At 40.3% G+C, this 16,773-nt stretch overlaps 1 protein-coding gene across 1 annotated transcript in view; it reads right to left on the reverse strand.

The window, feature by feature from the left end:
* The window catches only part of zfpm1 (zinc finger protein, FOG family member 1), a 103,110-nt gene that overhangs the window by 26,193 nt on the left and 60,144 nt on the right, over positions 1-16,773 (reverse strand). Inside the window, exon 4 of the mRNA XM_020642751.3 lies at positions 3,339-3,472. Within this exon, the coding sequence (XP_020498407.1) occupies positions 3,339-3,472 (134 nt within the window). The remainder of the gene's footprint in view (positions 1-3,338; positions 3,473-16,773) is intronic.

Consider the following 16,773-nt stretch of genomic DNA (forward strand, 5'->3'; position numbering starts at 1 on the left):
TTAAGAGTCGGAACAAGAAGCTTTCCATATGAATGCAAAGCCCTCAAAAGAAAAGAAACTGACTTTTCAGTTTAGAGGAGAAGTCGGATAGTATGGGCAGAGGAAGGGAGGGGAAGAACAAAAGGTGATGGGTGAGTGTCCGTGTGTCTGTGCATGCACACGCACACGTTCACGCACACACACACACAATCTATCTGTACTCTCAGAACCTCACTGATAATAAACGAAATCTTAGAAATGAGAGCCTATCAAGTATGAATCAATCACTGGGGTTTGTTGTCCAGGAGGATGGCGCCATGTGGAGATAAAAGACAGGCGGACGTCTGGGGAGGGCATGGAGGAGAGGAGGAGAGGAGGAGAAGAGGGGAGAGGATGGGATGGGAATCTGGGGAGGGCTGAGAGGAGAGGAGAGGAGAGGAGAGGAGAGGAGAGGAGAGAAGAGGAGAGGAGAGGAGAGGAGAGGAGAGGAGAGGAGAGAAGAGGAGAGGAGAGGAGAGGAGAGGAGAGGAGCGGTCAAAAGGGGAAAGGAGAGAAAAGGACAGTAGAGAAGAGGAGAAATTATTGATTGGGAAAATCATGAGTTGTATACTCATGACTGAAATTGTAGAGTTTTTCTTTTAGCACTTCGACGGTATAGTGATGTAGTATAGTGAAAAATAGCTGAGAATGACTGTGTGAATGTCTGCATATGTTTGTGCGTATGTGTGTCTGTGTTTAAGTGTGCTCTGTGCCAGGAAGCCTCTCCCAGCATCAGTATCACATGATTAGATGGACTTGCACATGATGCACAAACGCAGCTTCTGATAGGGCTCCATCCGGTCCCACACACTGTTCCCATCAAACACACACAGACACACGAAGATACACACTGCTGTTTTCATTTCCACACATTTCAGTGATAAGGTGTTTATTCATTGTCTCTCTTTGTTACCAGACCATCTGACACCTGACCTTTGGCCTTTCAACTGAAATCCCTTCAGTTGGTCTCAGCCCATCACAACTTAACAACAAATGGTTTATGCTCAAACCACTGTTAGAAAATGCAGGATGTGCTATTATTTATCCTCTAATAATCCAAGATTTCACTCGAATTGTATTTATTAACTGCTTTGCTTTATTCTTTGGGTAATATATAAATATTTTCAAATTAAATAATAGTGGTCACAATGCTGTTGAATATCTGTGATCTTCTTGGTTTGGATGATATATGTGGTGTAAAAAGAGGAGAAACAACAAAGATCCAAACCACTTGTTGCCTTACTGTTAACTGATTGCCAAAAACAATCAAATTTAAAATTCAAGATCAGAGCTGTACCTGTTTTTTTCATACTTAAATGCACTGATGTAACTTTAGATTGTGGCCTCTTTATATTGTACTGTTACTAGTGCTGTCAATAAATCAGAGGTTTTAATGCTGATTGTCACAGTAGAGGCTAAGATTGATAAAAAATGGGAACATATTTAAATGCAGAGAAAGATACTAAACTAAAATCATCAGCCCAAATAGTTGATTTAGGATTTGTGGTTGGCCATTAGATGTCAGGTGGGGTCTGGGCCACCCAGGTTTCCCCTTGTATCTGCCCCTGCTGTGCAGACAAAATGACCTGGGCACATCTAGCTCATCGCACAAACCACTAAGGGCCTGATTTACTAAAGGTTTGTCTTAAAACGTGTGCAAACTTGATACCACCAGCAAAAAAAGTGCTATCTGATCTACTAACGGCACGGAGTGAGGATTGCGTCTTTAATATGAGCAAAACAACACGCATTGTCCATTTAGTACGTTTGCCTGAATGAATATTCAATATGGGGCGTTTCTGCCTTAACGTGCAAAATACTGGGAGGAGAAAATGCAAAGAACTAAAGTTAGTACACGCATTGCGATTTACCAAGCCTGGCAAAATTTGCTGTGATTATGACGGTGTCTGTATTTAACACCTTTGAAAAGAACGTGCTAACCCAGGATATCAGTGTTACACACAACAGGCTGCTGTTATTGAAGTTAGAATCCAAGAAGGAATACAGATCACGTTATTCCCCACACATGTTAATATGTTTGGAATGACAGCAGGAAACACCATGATTAAACTATTGTTGCCTATTTTTAGCCAACAAAATTGAACATTCACAGCTTCTGCATTCTACAGAATTTCAACATTGACATTTATTTCTTCCTATTTCCCTCATTTCGCAAACATTATATTTTAAATGGGGATTTCCTTTTTCTCGGGCTGCGCGTCTCTCCCCCAGCTCGTGCCCTCTGGTGCGCTCCTCTCCATGGTGCGCGCGTCTCCTCCCTCTACAGCCTGCTGCTGCTACGCTTGGATGGGGGGACCTCACCACTGCTTGTACCCCCATCTTCGATACCTCTTGCCAGAGCATTTATGTCTGATCAGACACAGCACTGGCCACCTTGTCTTGTGCGCAACAATGTGCCGAGTGTCGCGCCTGAGCGCCACAGCTCGCACCTTCTGCGCAATGTATGACAATTCATCTTCAAAAGATGGAGGGAAGAAAAGAGAGGCCCTGTTTAATGCCGAGGTTTTATTATAAGCCAAATTTTATTTTTTAATATTCAATTTTAACTGCTATAACTCAAAAATACTGTACGTTTAATGCCTCTTCCATTGATACCTATTTTGCGCTTGCAGTCATCCTGCTTTCTGTCCAAACTCTCCATGACTTAAACCAGTAGAACACGCAAAAACCTGACTTAAATAGTACCGCCTCCACAAGGTTTGCACCTGGTGTCATTCACGCAAATTTTCTTAGTAGATCACCAGCAAAACGCCCACCAACCAAACGTGCAATTTGTTGAAACGAACAGGCAATTTAGTACTCTTTACTTAGGATCTTAGTAAATCAGGCCTTAAGTATACGGAGGCACCATGCAGCATTATAGTAACAAACTTAGGACCACCAACACCAACAAGAGATGTTCATCGACTTCTCAAGTAAACTACAACTCAACCATAGCTGTGAATGACTCAATTGGTTGATGTGAGCCACAAGGATAACGCAGCACAATGAAGAGAAAGGCATTTCATAACTCTCTGTCTGTCGGTGACTTGAGCACAGGTCTCCCTTTCTCTGCTGAGTCTGCATCACAGTTTGTTATTATCATTTAATGTTATTTAATGGATAATTAAGATTAATGAGGCTCTGTGTAAAGTTGCATATGAAGCAGGAAAGTCATATCACTGATTTGCATGAAAAGACAATGAAAGCGTTAAGGTCTCTAGATTAATGGCATGCATTAACGTCATAACGTTGACAGCCCTAACTGTTTGGTATGGGAGTATACCTTCATGGAAACACACTCAGATAAAAGCTCTTACCTCTGTCTCTGGCTCATCTGTGCTTCCCTCAGGTTGGAGGATTCCTGGGTAGGGACCCCACGTTGTGTCTGGATGGAGATCCCTGCCTGCCACCAGCCTGCTGTCACCACCCTCTTCCCTTAACTCCAGCTCGTCTGCAGGGAGGAGAGGAGAAAGGACGGGTAAACACCAGAGAATATGAAACACAAGTGTTTGAACCTATCATCATGTTAATTCACCTAACCTGATGAGTCAACATTATCCAGGTAGTGCCATCAATGACAAATATGATGAAGAAACCTTTCAAGAAATGACAGTTTTGATATTTATAGGCATTTGAATCATTTTTAAATTTTGAGTAGGAACTTGTTTAACTGTTTAAATTATACAAATAAAGCTTTCACAAAGAGGTTAGATTGATGTTATTTTGGAAATGCCTGGACACATGTCCATCAAAGTAAGCACTCTTTAGATTTATATATTTCCATGTAACATAACCATAGAAATAGGTAACACAAATGACTGATAACAAGTGTATTAAGTGGTGAGAAAATGTCCTCACTTGGCATCCCTACAAAGAAAGCACTGATGCATTACAACGGAAAAGCAGTTTACAAAGGCAGTAACTGTTGAGGACATGAACTTGAGGGGGCATGAGGTGGAGAAAATCTACCACAGCCTGGAGGGGCCAATTATTCAATTTAAATCGATGACAAAAGTTACCTCTGATGGCTCCAGCTATAAAAAACACATACAGGGTCCCAATGCCCTACAAGTGAACCATGCTGTTCTGTAAAAGAGGGCATATGTTGTAACAAACAGAAAGTATGTCATTCAACCAAATATCACAATCAGTCTTGTTGAAACACATCATGATGTAGAGACCACATGATTCCTTCGAAGGGAAATAAAAAAACAAGAAATGACGAAAGAATCATGTGTCTTGACCTTGACCTGAACCCTTACAACAGCTTTGACCAAGGAGCCCCAGCTGTCAACAGCTCGACAGCAGGGGGAGTTTGATACACGCTGAGCACTTTCTTTCCCGGTTCAAACAGGGGAAACTTCTTGTGTACTTCCTCAAAGTGATAACTGTAGAAGGATGGCAGTGACGGCTGTGGTCTGAGCAAGCTGCAGCCCAGATAGAGCCAGTTAGCCGGGAGGCACGGAGGACAGATCCATCTATTTAAAAACTTCAGACAGTTGTGAGAGCAGCAGGAGCCGCAGAGAAGTCTCTGCACATGTGTGCAGAAATGGACAAGTCTGAGCAACACTGCTGTGCACCGCAGCAGGAACTCCAGCTTCAGTAACACGAGCAGCCTCAGGGTGGACTTCAGGTTCCTAGTTATGACCGTCCATCTTTCTCTCTGATCAAAACACACAAAATCCTCCCCCTCCTCCTTCTCTCATCTCTGCTTCCCACCCCCCCTTCCCATCTTGTCCGTGGTTCAGGCGACCGTTTCGGGGGGTCGGTCTAAAGTGGCGGGCCCGATAAGAGTGTTTGTCTAACACTCTCCATGTCAAAACACTCATCTATCTTCTCTGTATCTATCCCCACCAGAGAACAACGGACATACGCTGATAAAATGGCTTTCCCACAGCCGGTGGGAGGGAGTTGGTGGGGGCTTGTGTACGGGTGGGGGGGAGGTTATAGAGGGGGAGGAGGGAGTAGAAAAGAACATGGTTTGATGCAGGGCAATGAGAGGAGGAAATTCATCTAATAAAACTTGTTAAAAGCTGTTTAAAATACAGTTAATGAAGACTTGCATGGAACATGGTTAAGTACTTTTCACTGAACTCAGAGCTGCAAAGTCTCAGCATGATATGATGACTAAATATTACAATACATAATGTTATCTCTTTTGAGGATCAAAGCTTTTCCAACCAACTTTGTACACTCAGAAAACCGATTTAACTTATTTTAATAAAAGATGAATCGAGTACTTCTAAACCTAAGCCCTATTTTACCATATTATGGGGTCTAAATGAATGATGGGTTTTGGAATGCCACAGTAGATAACTCATGTCAGCAGCTGAAAAATGTACTGTAAAGACTGCAAATTAATCCCTGCAAGCACTTTTTCCTGTAAAAGTACTTCCACTAAGTGATTGTTTAACAACTGGCAGTAAAACTTTGTTTTACATGTGATTTCTTTTTAAGGCAGTCAGTTTGAATTCAAAGATATTTGTGTATTATGATCAAGGCAGCAGTAAAGAAATAGTCATTGTGCTTTAAAAGGTGAAATGATTGTAATGGAGATCTATTTCTGCAGGGATCTTTTTTTTGTAAGACTCTTGGAATAACATCTTGAGCCTGTCCGCGTCAAAAACTCTTTCGCTGGACATACTTTGATCCTACAAATTGGCTCAAAAGGATAACCTGCAGCCATTAAAATCAAGGGCACCTGTTTACCAGATCTACTGTATGTAGAAGCATCAAAAAAACGTTTTGTCCTTTCAGTCATTTACAGCCAAAAATAGGAAAAGGGCCAGATTTCCAAATAAATAATAACCTTTTAATTGTTTGCACTTGTACTAGTTTTTAAACAGGTGCCACTTGTTTTTCAGGTCACGGTAAACGACACGGTGGAGGCCTACCCTGTCTTTGCAGAGACCACCACATTAAAAACTAATATACGTTTGTGGAGTTAAGGTCTTGTCTGCTGATAGTTTTCAGAATCTATTGGGAGTTTAGGACACAAACGTTCCTTGTTTGAGTCAGGTCAGAATCTGATTTCTGTTCCAAGTCAAGCACCAACCCAAACATGACTCCTCAAACAGTCTGTTCTGCTGGCTGCAGAGTCTAAAGTCCAGCGTCTGTCCAGCCAGTATCATATCTCCTATCATCCTGTGGGGCCTCAATTTGGCCACTCTGACCCTGCTAATCTCAGCACTCCATCAATGTCCAGTCTGCTTCTGTCCTATTGGCCAGTCCTCGTCATATGGGACTCTTATCAGCCTTGAGCAGTTCAATTGACCCTCATTGTGAAACAGTGCGGGGATTTGACCTCAACAAGCTGAACACAAATATTAACCTATAAAAAAGCCCAAGACAAACATTAGATAGACAGACATTAAGGCTGAACATGTGTTATCTTATTCCTTTCATGACCTGTTGCTTCATACTCGGGCTTGAGAGCATGCCATTAGTCAAATTAATCTGGGCTATTTTTGCCTTTGGCTGGGTTTGAGACCGGTTTCTTGACATGCACCCGATGTAACTTTAATCAAAAACCACTGCTCCACGAGACACAAGACTGACCCCTTAAGTTCAGCTTTTTAAGTCAAGAAACTGTAAGTTAAGATTCACAAACAAGCAGCGGTAACTAATCATTGCATTTGCTCACAAAGCTTTTAATCTTGATCCCTCCCAAACATTTTGTTTGAATGGAACTTGCAACAAATTGTTTATTTCACTCTTAGTGGTAGACATGAGGTCAATGTGGACTTGATCTTTGATCAGCGACCACCAAAATCTAGTCAGTTCATTTTCTAAACCCAATGGAGTATTGTGACAAATTTCATGGTTCTCCTTCATCTGTCCTGAGCCATTATGTTCACATGAAAGAGTTCAAATCACTGACAACACCGCAATTAACCTGTCGACAGCAGACACATAAAGTCCTTAAATCTTAAAAAATCCCCAATTGAGGAAGCTGTGGACAATGCATTTCAATGCTCTATGTTGTAAAATTGCTGTTTTTGTCAATGGAGTTTGGTGGCAGTGTAACAGCTGATTCTGTATCAAAAAATGGGTTCACTCTTAGTAATAGATATAAGTATTTATATCTCTATAGGGATCATTTTTGTTATGATTCCAGGGAATTTACATTAACAACCCTGAGTCTGTCAGAAGGAAGAAAAAAAACATGTGGCTGAACTTTTATTGAGCACATTTGACGTAAAAGAATACAAAGCAGCTGTTACGGATCTTTTTTCAGCTGCGGGCCAAATTAATCTATACTGGAGCAATTCTAAAACGTGTTGTACCTAAGAGGGATCCAGACCCCAAAACATAAAAAAGGAACAACAACTTATAATCAGATCATCTAACAAACATATGAGCATGTACTTATATGTTATTTCAAGTTATGGAGTTTTCCCGGTTGATTATAGGTGGCATAAATGGCTGCAGATTAAGAAGTCGGGAGTCTGCTAAATCAAACGTCGTCTTTGTATTGATAGAGCGAAAGTGCTATCAGTGAACCTCTGCTAATGAGAGTTGCTTGCTAATCCCAGCAGGTTAGCTGTGTTCACTGGGGTAGCATGAGGCCTCCTACAATCCTTATCCTTGTTAATTACCCCTCCTGCCCACCAAAGACCTGCATAATAACCCAGTGCTCCTTATCAATATGACTGCACTGGCTGCTACTAGCCTCACTGCTCAGTATGATACTACCCCCATCATGGTTATACACATCATACACACGCATGGGCACGCACAAAGACACACACACACACATCAGTGTCTGAGTGCTGGATGACCCATTCCCAAAAACACCAGACTGGATGGGCCTGTTATCAATACCAACCAGCTCCACAGTATTCACACTGACTTGCTCATTGAGCTCAGACACACACACACACACACACACACACACACACACACACACACACACACACACACACACACACACACACACACACACACACACACACACACACACACACACACACACACACACACACACACACACACACACACACACACACACACACACACACACACACACACACACACACAAACGAGCACACAGAATACACACAAGTCCACAAGATGACATGTTGACACATTGCAGCCAAGCACAGACTGTGCCCACACACACAGACACACACACACACACACACACACACACACACACACACAAAAGCTTATCAATACGGACGCTTCAGCAGCCACTGGGGCGTCCAGGCCTCTTTGACGAGCCAACACAATAAAACAATCAGTCCGTCATTAATGAAATGACTAACGCAATTAACCGATGAGTGGGGGGAGGGGGGCAGAGAGAGAAAAGCACAGAGAGAGAGAGAGGACGGTGCTGAAAGTGGCCTGTGCGCACACACACACACTCACACTCACACGCACGTACCCGTTTAAGAGTGATGATGTTACACAAGATTAACCTTCTTTTTGTTGTGTTTGTTTCAAAAGTTTAATAATATTTATTTTGTTAAATGCATTATGTTAACTGCACTAATACACACATATTTAGCTGAACAGATTAATGCATTTATGCAGTCTAGCTTTGTGAAAGGGACTCTGATTTACAAAAATTATTAAAAGCTAATATTTCTATTAAAAAAAATACTTGATTAGGGCTGTAAGCAGCTTTTACAACTGACCATCAAATCAAATGCTTTTTCTCTGTTGAATTTGTGTCAGCTTTTCAATCCTTTTTTTTAATTACATTTTCAGTTCATCGCTGACTCTTACTATGACTTGACTCTTATATTAGTCCGCCCAAGTCTCGTGTTTTAACAGGAGAATTTACATTTATCAGAGAACCCTAAAACAATATATTTTTAGCAGACTACTTTCCTTGTGTTTCATCTCTGGTTCTGTTTCTTTTGGAGAAGAGAACATTTCTGCATCTTCGTTTACAGTATCCCACAACTTGAATTTCTATAGCTTGATGGTCTAAGGTGTGAATTAGATTTATAAAATATTGTGTATGTAATAAATAATAGTGAAGCAGTGATAAAAACTCTGATCAAGGCTTACTAAAGATTTACTAAAGCAACATAATCAGATGATTTAAGATTTATACCTAACATGCAGCCATATTGGAAATGACGGACAACAGTGTTTCTCTACACTTAATCAGGGAGATTAATTGTTGAGTTCTAAGATGAAACATCTCCATGCAAAGTCAACTTGGAGGGAAAATTAATTAAACCTCCAGGTGAGCTGTTATCTTAAATGATTTGTCATATAATTAATACGTGCTTACTTAGTGGAAACTGTCCACAACTTTGAGAAGAATCCACTGCATTTTTTTTGCTTCAACTATTGTTTTATTCAAGCTGCAGTGGTTCAAAAAGATACTGCTGAAGTCTGTTTTCAAACCACTTTTCATTATTTTAAACAGGTTTTTACAAAATAAGCTTTTTCCTTTATTGATAAACCTGTGTTACAGTATGTGGAGTCACACATGGCAGTTGGTTAGACCAACTTAATTTTTTTCTTCCTTCAAATATTCACTTCATGTTTGTATTAAAATGACATATCCTTCTTCTCCAAGACAAGAAATATATTTTTTTTAAAGCTTGGAGTTTCTCTGCCAGAGTAACATCATTGGTACAGTTCAATAGTACTTTCAGGCTTTTACCCTCAAAACTGTTTTCATGAAGGGAACAGAAAAAAGTCTTTAAAACATATGGCAAAGGAAAAAGGCAAGTTTAGAGCATCGTTCAATAGTTAGTGCTTTACATAAAAGAACAAGAAGTTGTTTAACCAACACTATTAATCATTTGCAGGTAACCAGTATCACCTGAGGGGCATATTCTAACTATGCACGCCAACAAAACTGCAGGAACTCATCCTCATACCAACAAGTTCAAATGGAAATTGGTTAAATTTGGGTCAAAACAACTGTGAAATTTACCCAAATTATAGTTCTGAACAATTCATACCACAGTGGTTGATAATAACTGTTTTCAATACCATTTAGTGCTATAGAAATCAACAGTAGATTTCAAATGTTTATTCATTTAAAGGTAAAAAGGTTCCTCTGTTATATGTATTTCGAAGGAACATGCTGCCATGGCTAACCTGTCCTCAGTTATCAATGTGTAATATAAGTCCTACTAATTTCCCTCATTCTACTTAATACTATTGATGAAAAGAAGAAAACAGCTCACAGGCAAAATACTTTGTCATAAAATTGGAACAATTACCTGTAAAAAAAAAAACAGGCCTGATTGGATATCAACCAAAAAGAAAGGGGGTTAAAAAAAAAGAAAGTTGTAACCCAACACTGTTGTTCTCCTCTTCCTGGCCTAATTGATTTTTAAAAAGACTATTGTTGATATCAAATGAGCACATCGCTGCGGAGCCATTGATTTTTTGACACCACACAACAGAAAATCTTTATCTGCGTGCTACTCCGACCTCGCACTAATAGGTGGGGTTTAACCTCTGCTGAATGACAAATCCCAACGCTTCACGATCCTATTCTGTCTCTAGTCCTCGTGGGAAAAACCGAACAAATACAGCAGCTCTGTTAATGTGTTCTATGTGTACACATGGTGACTGATTCTAAAGATTAAGAGACACATTTTATATATATTCCAGAGCGAAGCAGGTATCAAAGGCAGTTATGTTGATCATTTGTGTGCAGTTTTTTTTCATGTAAACTGATCTTCAAAGAATAATTTCTTAAAAGCATGAAAACTACTTTCACCAGTTGTCTGGGTGATTGGATTCTACATGAACACACATCTAGATATTTTATTGAACCTGGTCCTTTTACTTCATCTTAAAGGACAGGACAGAATTTCAAAAAGCTGAGAAACATCTGCTAACAATCTTTACCCCTTAATAAGCAATCCATTTGTCATAGCACACGGGACGGGACTAAATAAATACCAATACACTTGAGTATTCCAGTATAGTGTTTTGATATTGTATCGATTCAAACTGTGTTGAATTTTAATTAAGAATTTAAAATAAAATATTTCACTTTAACTGATGAAGAAAATATGAATTCCTTTGTTCGGACCAAAAAGCAGAGACCACTGTTTGCGTCGTATAAAACTGATTTAACTAACAGTGTAATTTAAATGTGTCCATCTTAAATGGTTTTAATGACCAATCCAGTATTCATGAAAGCTACGTACATAAATAAGCTGTTGCTGTTTGTTTTACTCTTCTAATCTATAGGTTAATAACTCGAATTATCAATGTTCAATGGGTAACAAAATCAATCCATTTTGTTATTCTGGTAAAGGTCTTGAAGAGAGTTAAATTTGCCGGCATGAATTCCCTGGAGTTTTTCCCATAAATGACCGCTCACATCATTTATAAAGCTCGCTGATAAAAGGCCTCAATTTAACAACAAGCACAGCCTGATTGCGCCTCCTTTTCTCTTTCTCTTCTCTCTCTCTCCGTGATCTTCCACACGGCACCCCTGGGTCCCTGGAGTCCGGCAGGCTCGGCTCAGCAGCAGATAGACATTTCTGGGATAGGCATCTACTGCTCAGGACCACGCAATCATTTCCATTTTACCCTCTGTTGCACAGGCAAGATAAGACACCTGCGTAGCCCCCGCTAATCAGATGAGCTTCAACAGAACTTTATCATTGACATTTACCACTGTTTACCCAACTAATTTCTCTTAACTGCACTGCTGAACTTTTATCTACAAAATACATACACCACCAGAAAAGAGCAAGATGCAAACATGCAAATTCACAAATATGCGAAGAAAGATAAAATGAGCGGGGGGAAAAAAATAGAAGAATTTTTCTGTTCAGAGGACGAAGGAGGTGAAAATAGAACAAGTGACAAGGCTACTGTTGATGAGATGAGCTGAGCCTTCGTCCTCCGCCCCCCTCCTCATCTTCACTGGAAACAAATAAAAGGCAAAGAATGCTGACATTCACATGCAAAACTTCATTTTGGAGTTCAATCACCTGACTGCTGCAGGGCAGTTTTATTTATTGCTGATAAAAAAATTGTATCTCTGTCTGCATGTGTGTGGGAACCAGAGTCCAGCATTATCTAACCACTCACAAGACGGAGGAGAGGGAACAGTGTGTATCTAACAAACTGTTTTTAAATGATGTAAACCAGTTTACGCATTATTCACCAGACCTACTCAGATTCATGAAGAATTGGTAGTAGTGTGTTGTGGGTGGTGATTGAGAGGTCTATGACCAAGCTTTATGTAGGCCATGAACTCTGCCCCACTATATTATGACTTTTATCCCCTACTCTTTTTCAGTGCCAACCTCAGGACCAATTCAAGTTTGATGAGCTTGTCAAATCTTGATCATGTATTTCCTGGCTTGTCGATGAATCATGGTAACAATAGACCAGTTTTATATGCAGACACAAATGCATGACGTATGATGTGTGCAACTGAGAACAGTCACACACATGCTGCATCCGTCGCATTAAATCAAACAACAATGGACTCTGAAAAAGCAGCTACTGAAACGTCTGTTCAACTGCTGTCCAACTGTCCACCTCTCTCTGTGGCAAGTCGGGCATAATAAAAAAAAGGACATTAGAGTCGGTAGTGTGACGCCCTATGCTGTTTGCAAAACATGTATCTTCATTGTCAAATACACCAGTGACTCTGGAACGCCTCAGGAGACACAATTTAAAAACAGGTGGGATGGAAAAGCAGCCAAAAATTGACGGTTTAGTTTAACGTAAATTGCCAAATGGAGAACTTGAAGTATTAAAAAAATAAAAAACAGAGCCAGATGGGACTGGAGTCATTCTACCAGGATTGGGAAAGGGTGGGATTTCCTTTTTATTAATAAAGCCATACAGGGCAAAAGTTATGATCTTTTTTTTTTAAATATAATTTCAAGAACATTTAAAATTATATTTAACATTTTGTGTTTCAAGTCAAAATAACTGGAGTGTCATGACTCAAGCAGAAGGAGGAATTTCTTGGCTGTAAATCTGATGGGAAACTGTGACAAAGAGGGAAAGAACATTTTAGTAAATGAGTGTGCGCACCTCACTGACAGTGTGTGTGTGTGTGTGTGTGTGAGAGAGAGGGCACGTACTTGACGAGCACAGTCTCCTTATTCACACTCCCACCTCCATCTCTCCAAGCCTTCCCTCTCTCCTCGGCTGTCACAAATTGAAAAGTGGAGACCTTCCAGAAACTAGCCCTGATAATCACACATAAATTAATTAGAAAATGTTTCTTGACATTCTCTATGCACAGACTGCGAGAGGAAAAAAGACTGAGGCAAAGCCACAAAATTAATTGTACGGTATGTGACTCCGATAATTAATTCAATCATTAATTCGTGTCTGCTTTAACAACTCCTTCTGGCTCCCGCAGAAAGAAAAAAAAAAAAAAAAAAAAGGACATTTCAATCAGGTTGGTGAAGGCAGCGCAGGCTGGGGAGGGAGATGTGGAAAAAGTTGGAGGAGTGATAGAGTTGCTCGACACACTTGGGGTCATTTGGAGGTTCACGAATTTAAAAGATGAGACCAAGAAGAGAGCAGAGAGGGAATATGAGAGGGAATGTAAAACACTGAAGTCACTCACATACATAAATAATCTCTGTTTCATCATCTTCATGTTATTTTAAAGGTCAAAGGCTGGTAAATAAAACACTATTTAACGTGTTCTGTTTGGTTTTGGTCCAACAACATGATTTATAGTTGCTGCTGCTGAATTCAGTTGAGAAGCCAACAGTTGTAACACTGCATGGAATAATCTTCAAAATGTTTCTGATATCTACATCGTATCCTCTCAAAGCAATATGAATAATTAAATCCAAAAGACACAACAGCATTACCTTAATACTTCCTTTTTCTTCCCATTCGTTGTAACCAAAGATATTTAAGGGGGTAAAAGTGATTCATCTTTTTGTGGCTAGTTTCATGTAAAAGTTTCTAAAGTCAGTTTAGAATGATTAAAACAATTTAAATGACTTTTATGGAGCAGATGTTAGAGCAGAAATGACTTTCCCATGATTGGTTTGAATGTTTTTTTTTTATTTCACTCCACAGCAAACACAAACTGCCTTAAGACTTGGAAAACAAGTTGATGGTTGTCTAATAAAGGAAGGAAGCTGGTGAGTGAGAGATACTGTGCAGAGGACATAAAGAGAGAGAAACAACATGATAAGAAAAGAGATATTATGAGGACGGTGGAAAATGAGCAGAAAACAGGAGACGATGTGTGAGGGTTTCGTTGTTAATAATTCTGTTCTTACATGGCCCTAATATTGCTGCTTGAAAATCAAGGTTGAAGAGTAAAACTGAGTATTAGTTGAACATAGTGTATCTAAAGGTGAAGCAAACATAAGCATGAAATCTTACCAACCCCTCTGCTCTGTGATGTTTTATGACATAGTTAGATTCACAGAGGTGTGTATGGTGGTATGTTAGATGCTCACTTTAAGACTAGCAAAGCTGGAAGTAACTAAAGTAAATGGGAAGGGATAATATTAACAAAAGGGAAGTATCCCAGAAGTTGGTTTCATGTCCATTACTGTTAGTTCCAGGTGATGTCAGAGTAAAAAATGTGCCTGTTTGCATCCACACATACAGCTCACCCTGAAAATTCCAGGACGTTTTCACAAGTTTTGTTCAAGTGTGAAAGCACGAAAATGTGTTTTTCTGACTCTGTCGCTGGATGAATCAAAACCGTGTGTCAGTTTTCTTTAAACCTGCAGAGCTAATAAATATGCACGTCCATTCGCTCTCAATGTTGGTCAATGTTGTGATATGGTTACATGGCGCAGTTTGATCATTTTAAGGCACTGGAACTACTTTTTTAAGGTTCAGGAAAGATGTCTTGTTTGGGTTCTTTAATGACTGCTATTATTCGAATGTGATGCAACGACCAAAAGTGCTTTATATTTCAAAGGTAAGAGCCACTGACGAGCTGATGCATGTGACAAGTAAGTAACTGCTGGATCATTACTGCAAGACAAGAGACTGGGAGTTACTCTAGTCTAGAAGGTGAAACTTACATTTTGCAGCAGTGTATGGTAAAGGTTTGATGCATGGACCCTGGCAACTCGAGTACAAGAGTGCTCCCCTGTGTTTGTGCAAGAGGAAGGTATGCAGGAAGTGGCTGCAGGAGAAGCCAGGAATCTGATAGTGGCTGGTAATCAGCGTGCCAATGTAAAGTCCCACCACCAGCGGCCGGCCTTCCACCAGCTCACACACACCGGCTGTATGGGAGCTGCTGGGCTGATAGCAAGCGGACAGCATGGAGAAATGTTCCTTTAGATTAGGGCCTCGTGCCTATCAATCATCAGGGATGGAGGGGGGGGGGGCGACACATCACAGACAGGCTGGAGAGAGGAGATGGTGGAGTGCGTGTGACAGAGTGTGTGTGTCAGTCACAATATGTGGTGAAGATGGAGAGAGGCTGAACGAGGCAGAGGGTGATGCTGGATTCAAGTGCCCCTCATGAGCTTCTACTCTCAAAGATGTGCGACAACTTTTTCACTGCTCCCATTTCTCACTTTAACTTAAACTTAACACGAGCTGCTTTGTGCTGCAGCGAGAAGTTCTCTTGACAGCAATAAAAAATGTCATCAGGCACCAAAGTGATATAAAGAACTAAATACTGAATATTTTTACTGTTGGAATTTGTTTTGCTTTTTGCGCCTTAACACTTGATTGTGTTAAATTATTGGTAATATACAGTCGTCCCAACACGTGATACAATTACAGAATGGCTGCGAGCCGAGACTTGAGAGCTGTACATGTGTGGCTTACTCTCATGTCTGACGGCTGGTGCCACTTACTACTTCCATGTTTTAATTTTTAAAAAAGTGCAGTCTACACAGATTTCCCAAGCAGTTTGACTCCTGTTGCTACTTCATGAGTCTTCACCTTTGCGCTTATGATAAGAATGAGGGTTGTGAACGGAAGTTAGTTGGACAAAGAAGAATTTGATAACAAGAAAAAGGATAAGAAGATATATATCAACACTCACATAATGGCTGAATCGTTTCCTCCCCATTATCAGTATTGGCCCTAGTTTAGATGACTACAGTAAACCGGTACGATGGCAGAGTGTCATTTACTGGGAGTTAGAGAATTGTATTTGATGTGCTTGGGTTTTACAAAAAGATTTGTGACAACATTTCAAACAGATACAGATCCTAACAGTCCAACATGCCTTCATGCTGACCCAAAACTTTTTCTGATTATGTTCATGGGTGGAAAAAAAAAGAAGAAGCTTCCACTGAGTTCATTTTAAACTGCAAACTTCATTCTGAGGTATCTCACTGACAAGACAAGCCCTGTGGACACATGACAACCAATCACATCCCAAAGCATTTTGATTGGCAGGTGGAATTGACAGGCTGCTTGTAGGGACACCCCCCTCCTGAGAGACAGGGGAGTCTGCTGACTGCAGATATGGAGGTAGACAGAGAGTGAGAATACAGTATGTCTCAGAGAGAGAGAGAGAGAGAGAGAGAGAGAGAGAGAGATGAAAGGATGAAGGTCAGCTCTGCTCTGAAGGAGATCACAGCTGATTTGTGACAACATGCTGTAAAGTCCACCTGAAAAATGAGGGACCATGTGACAAATATGATGTAGTAGTTACAAGCTGCTAGAAACTCTCGTCCAATTGAATTCAAACTCTGAACTTGTCTCCTGTTGGTAACATTTCCCTCCTTTACCTAAACATCTCAAACCCTTCCCTCTCCTATTGCTTTGTTCTTGAACGTCAGAAGCACGACCTTTAGTTGTTTATGGTAGGAGTTGTACTTTAAAGTTATCGTCCCATTGTGT

This window comes from Labrus bergylta, chromosome 7 (assembly GCF_963930695.1).
Source record: "Labrus bergylta chromosome 7, fLabBer1.1, whole genome shotgun sequence".
NCBI classification, from domain to species: Eukaryota; Metazoa; Chordata; class Actinopteri; order Labriformes; family Labridae; genus Labrus; species Labrus bergylta.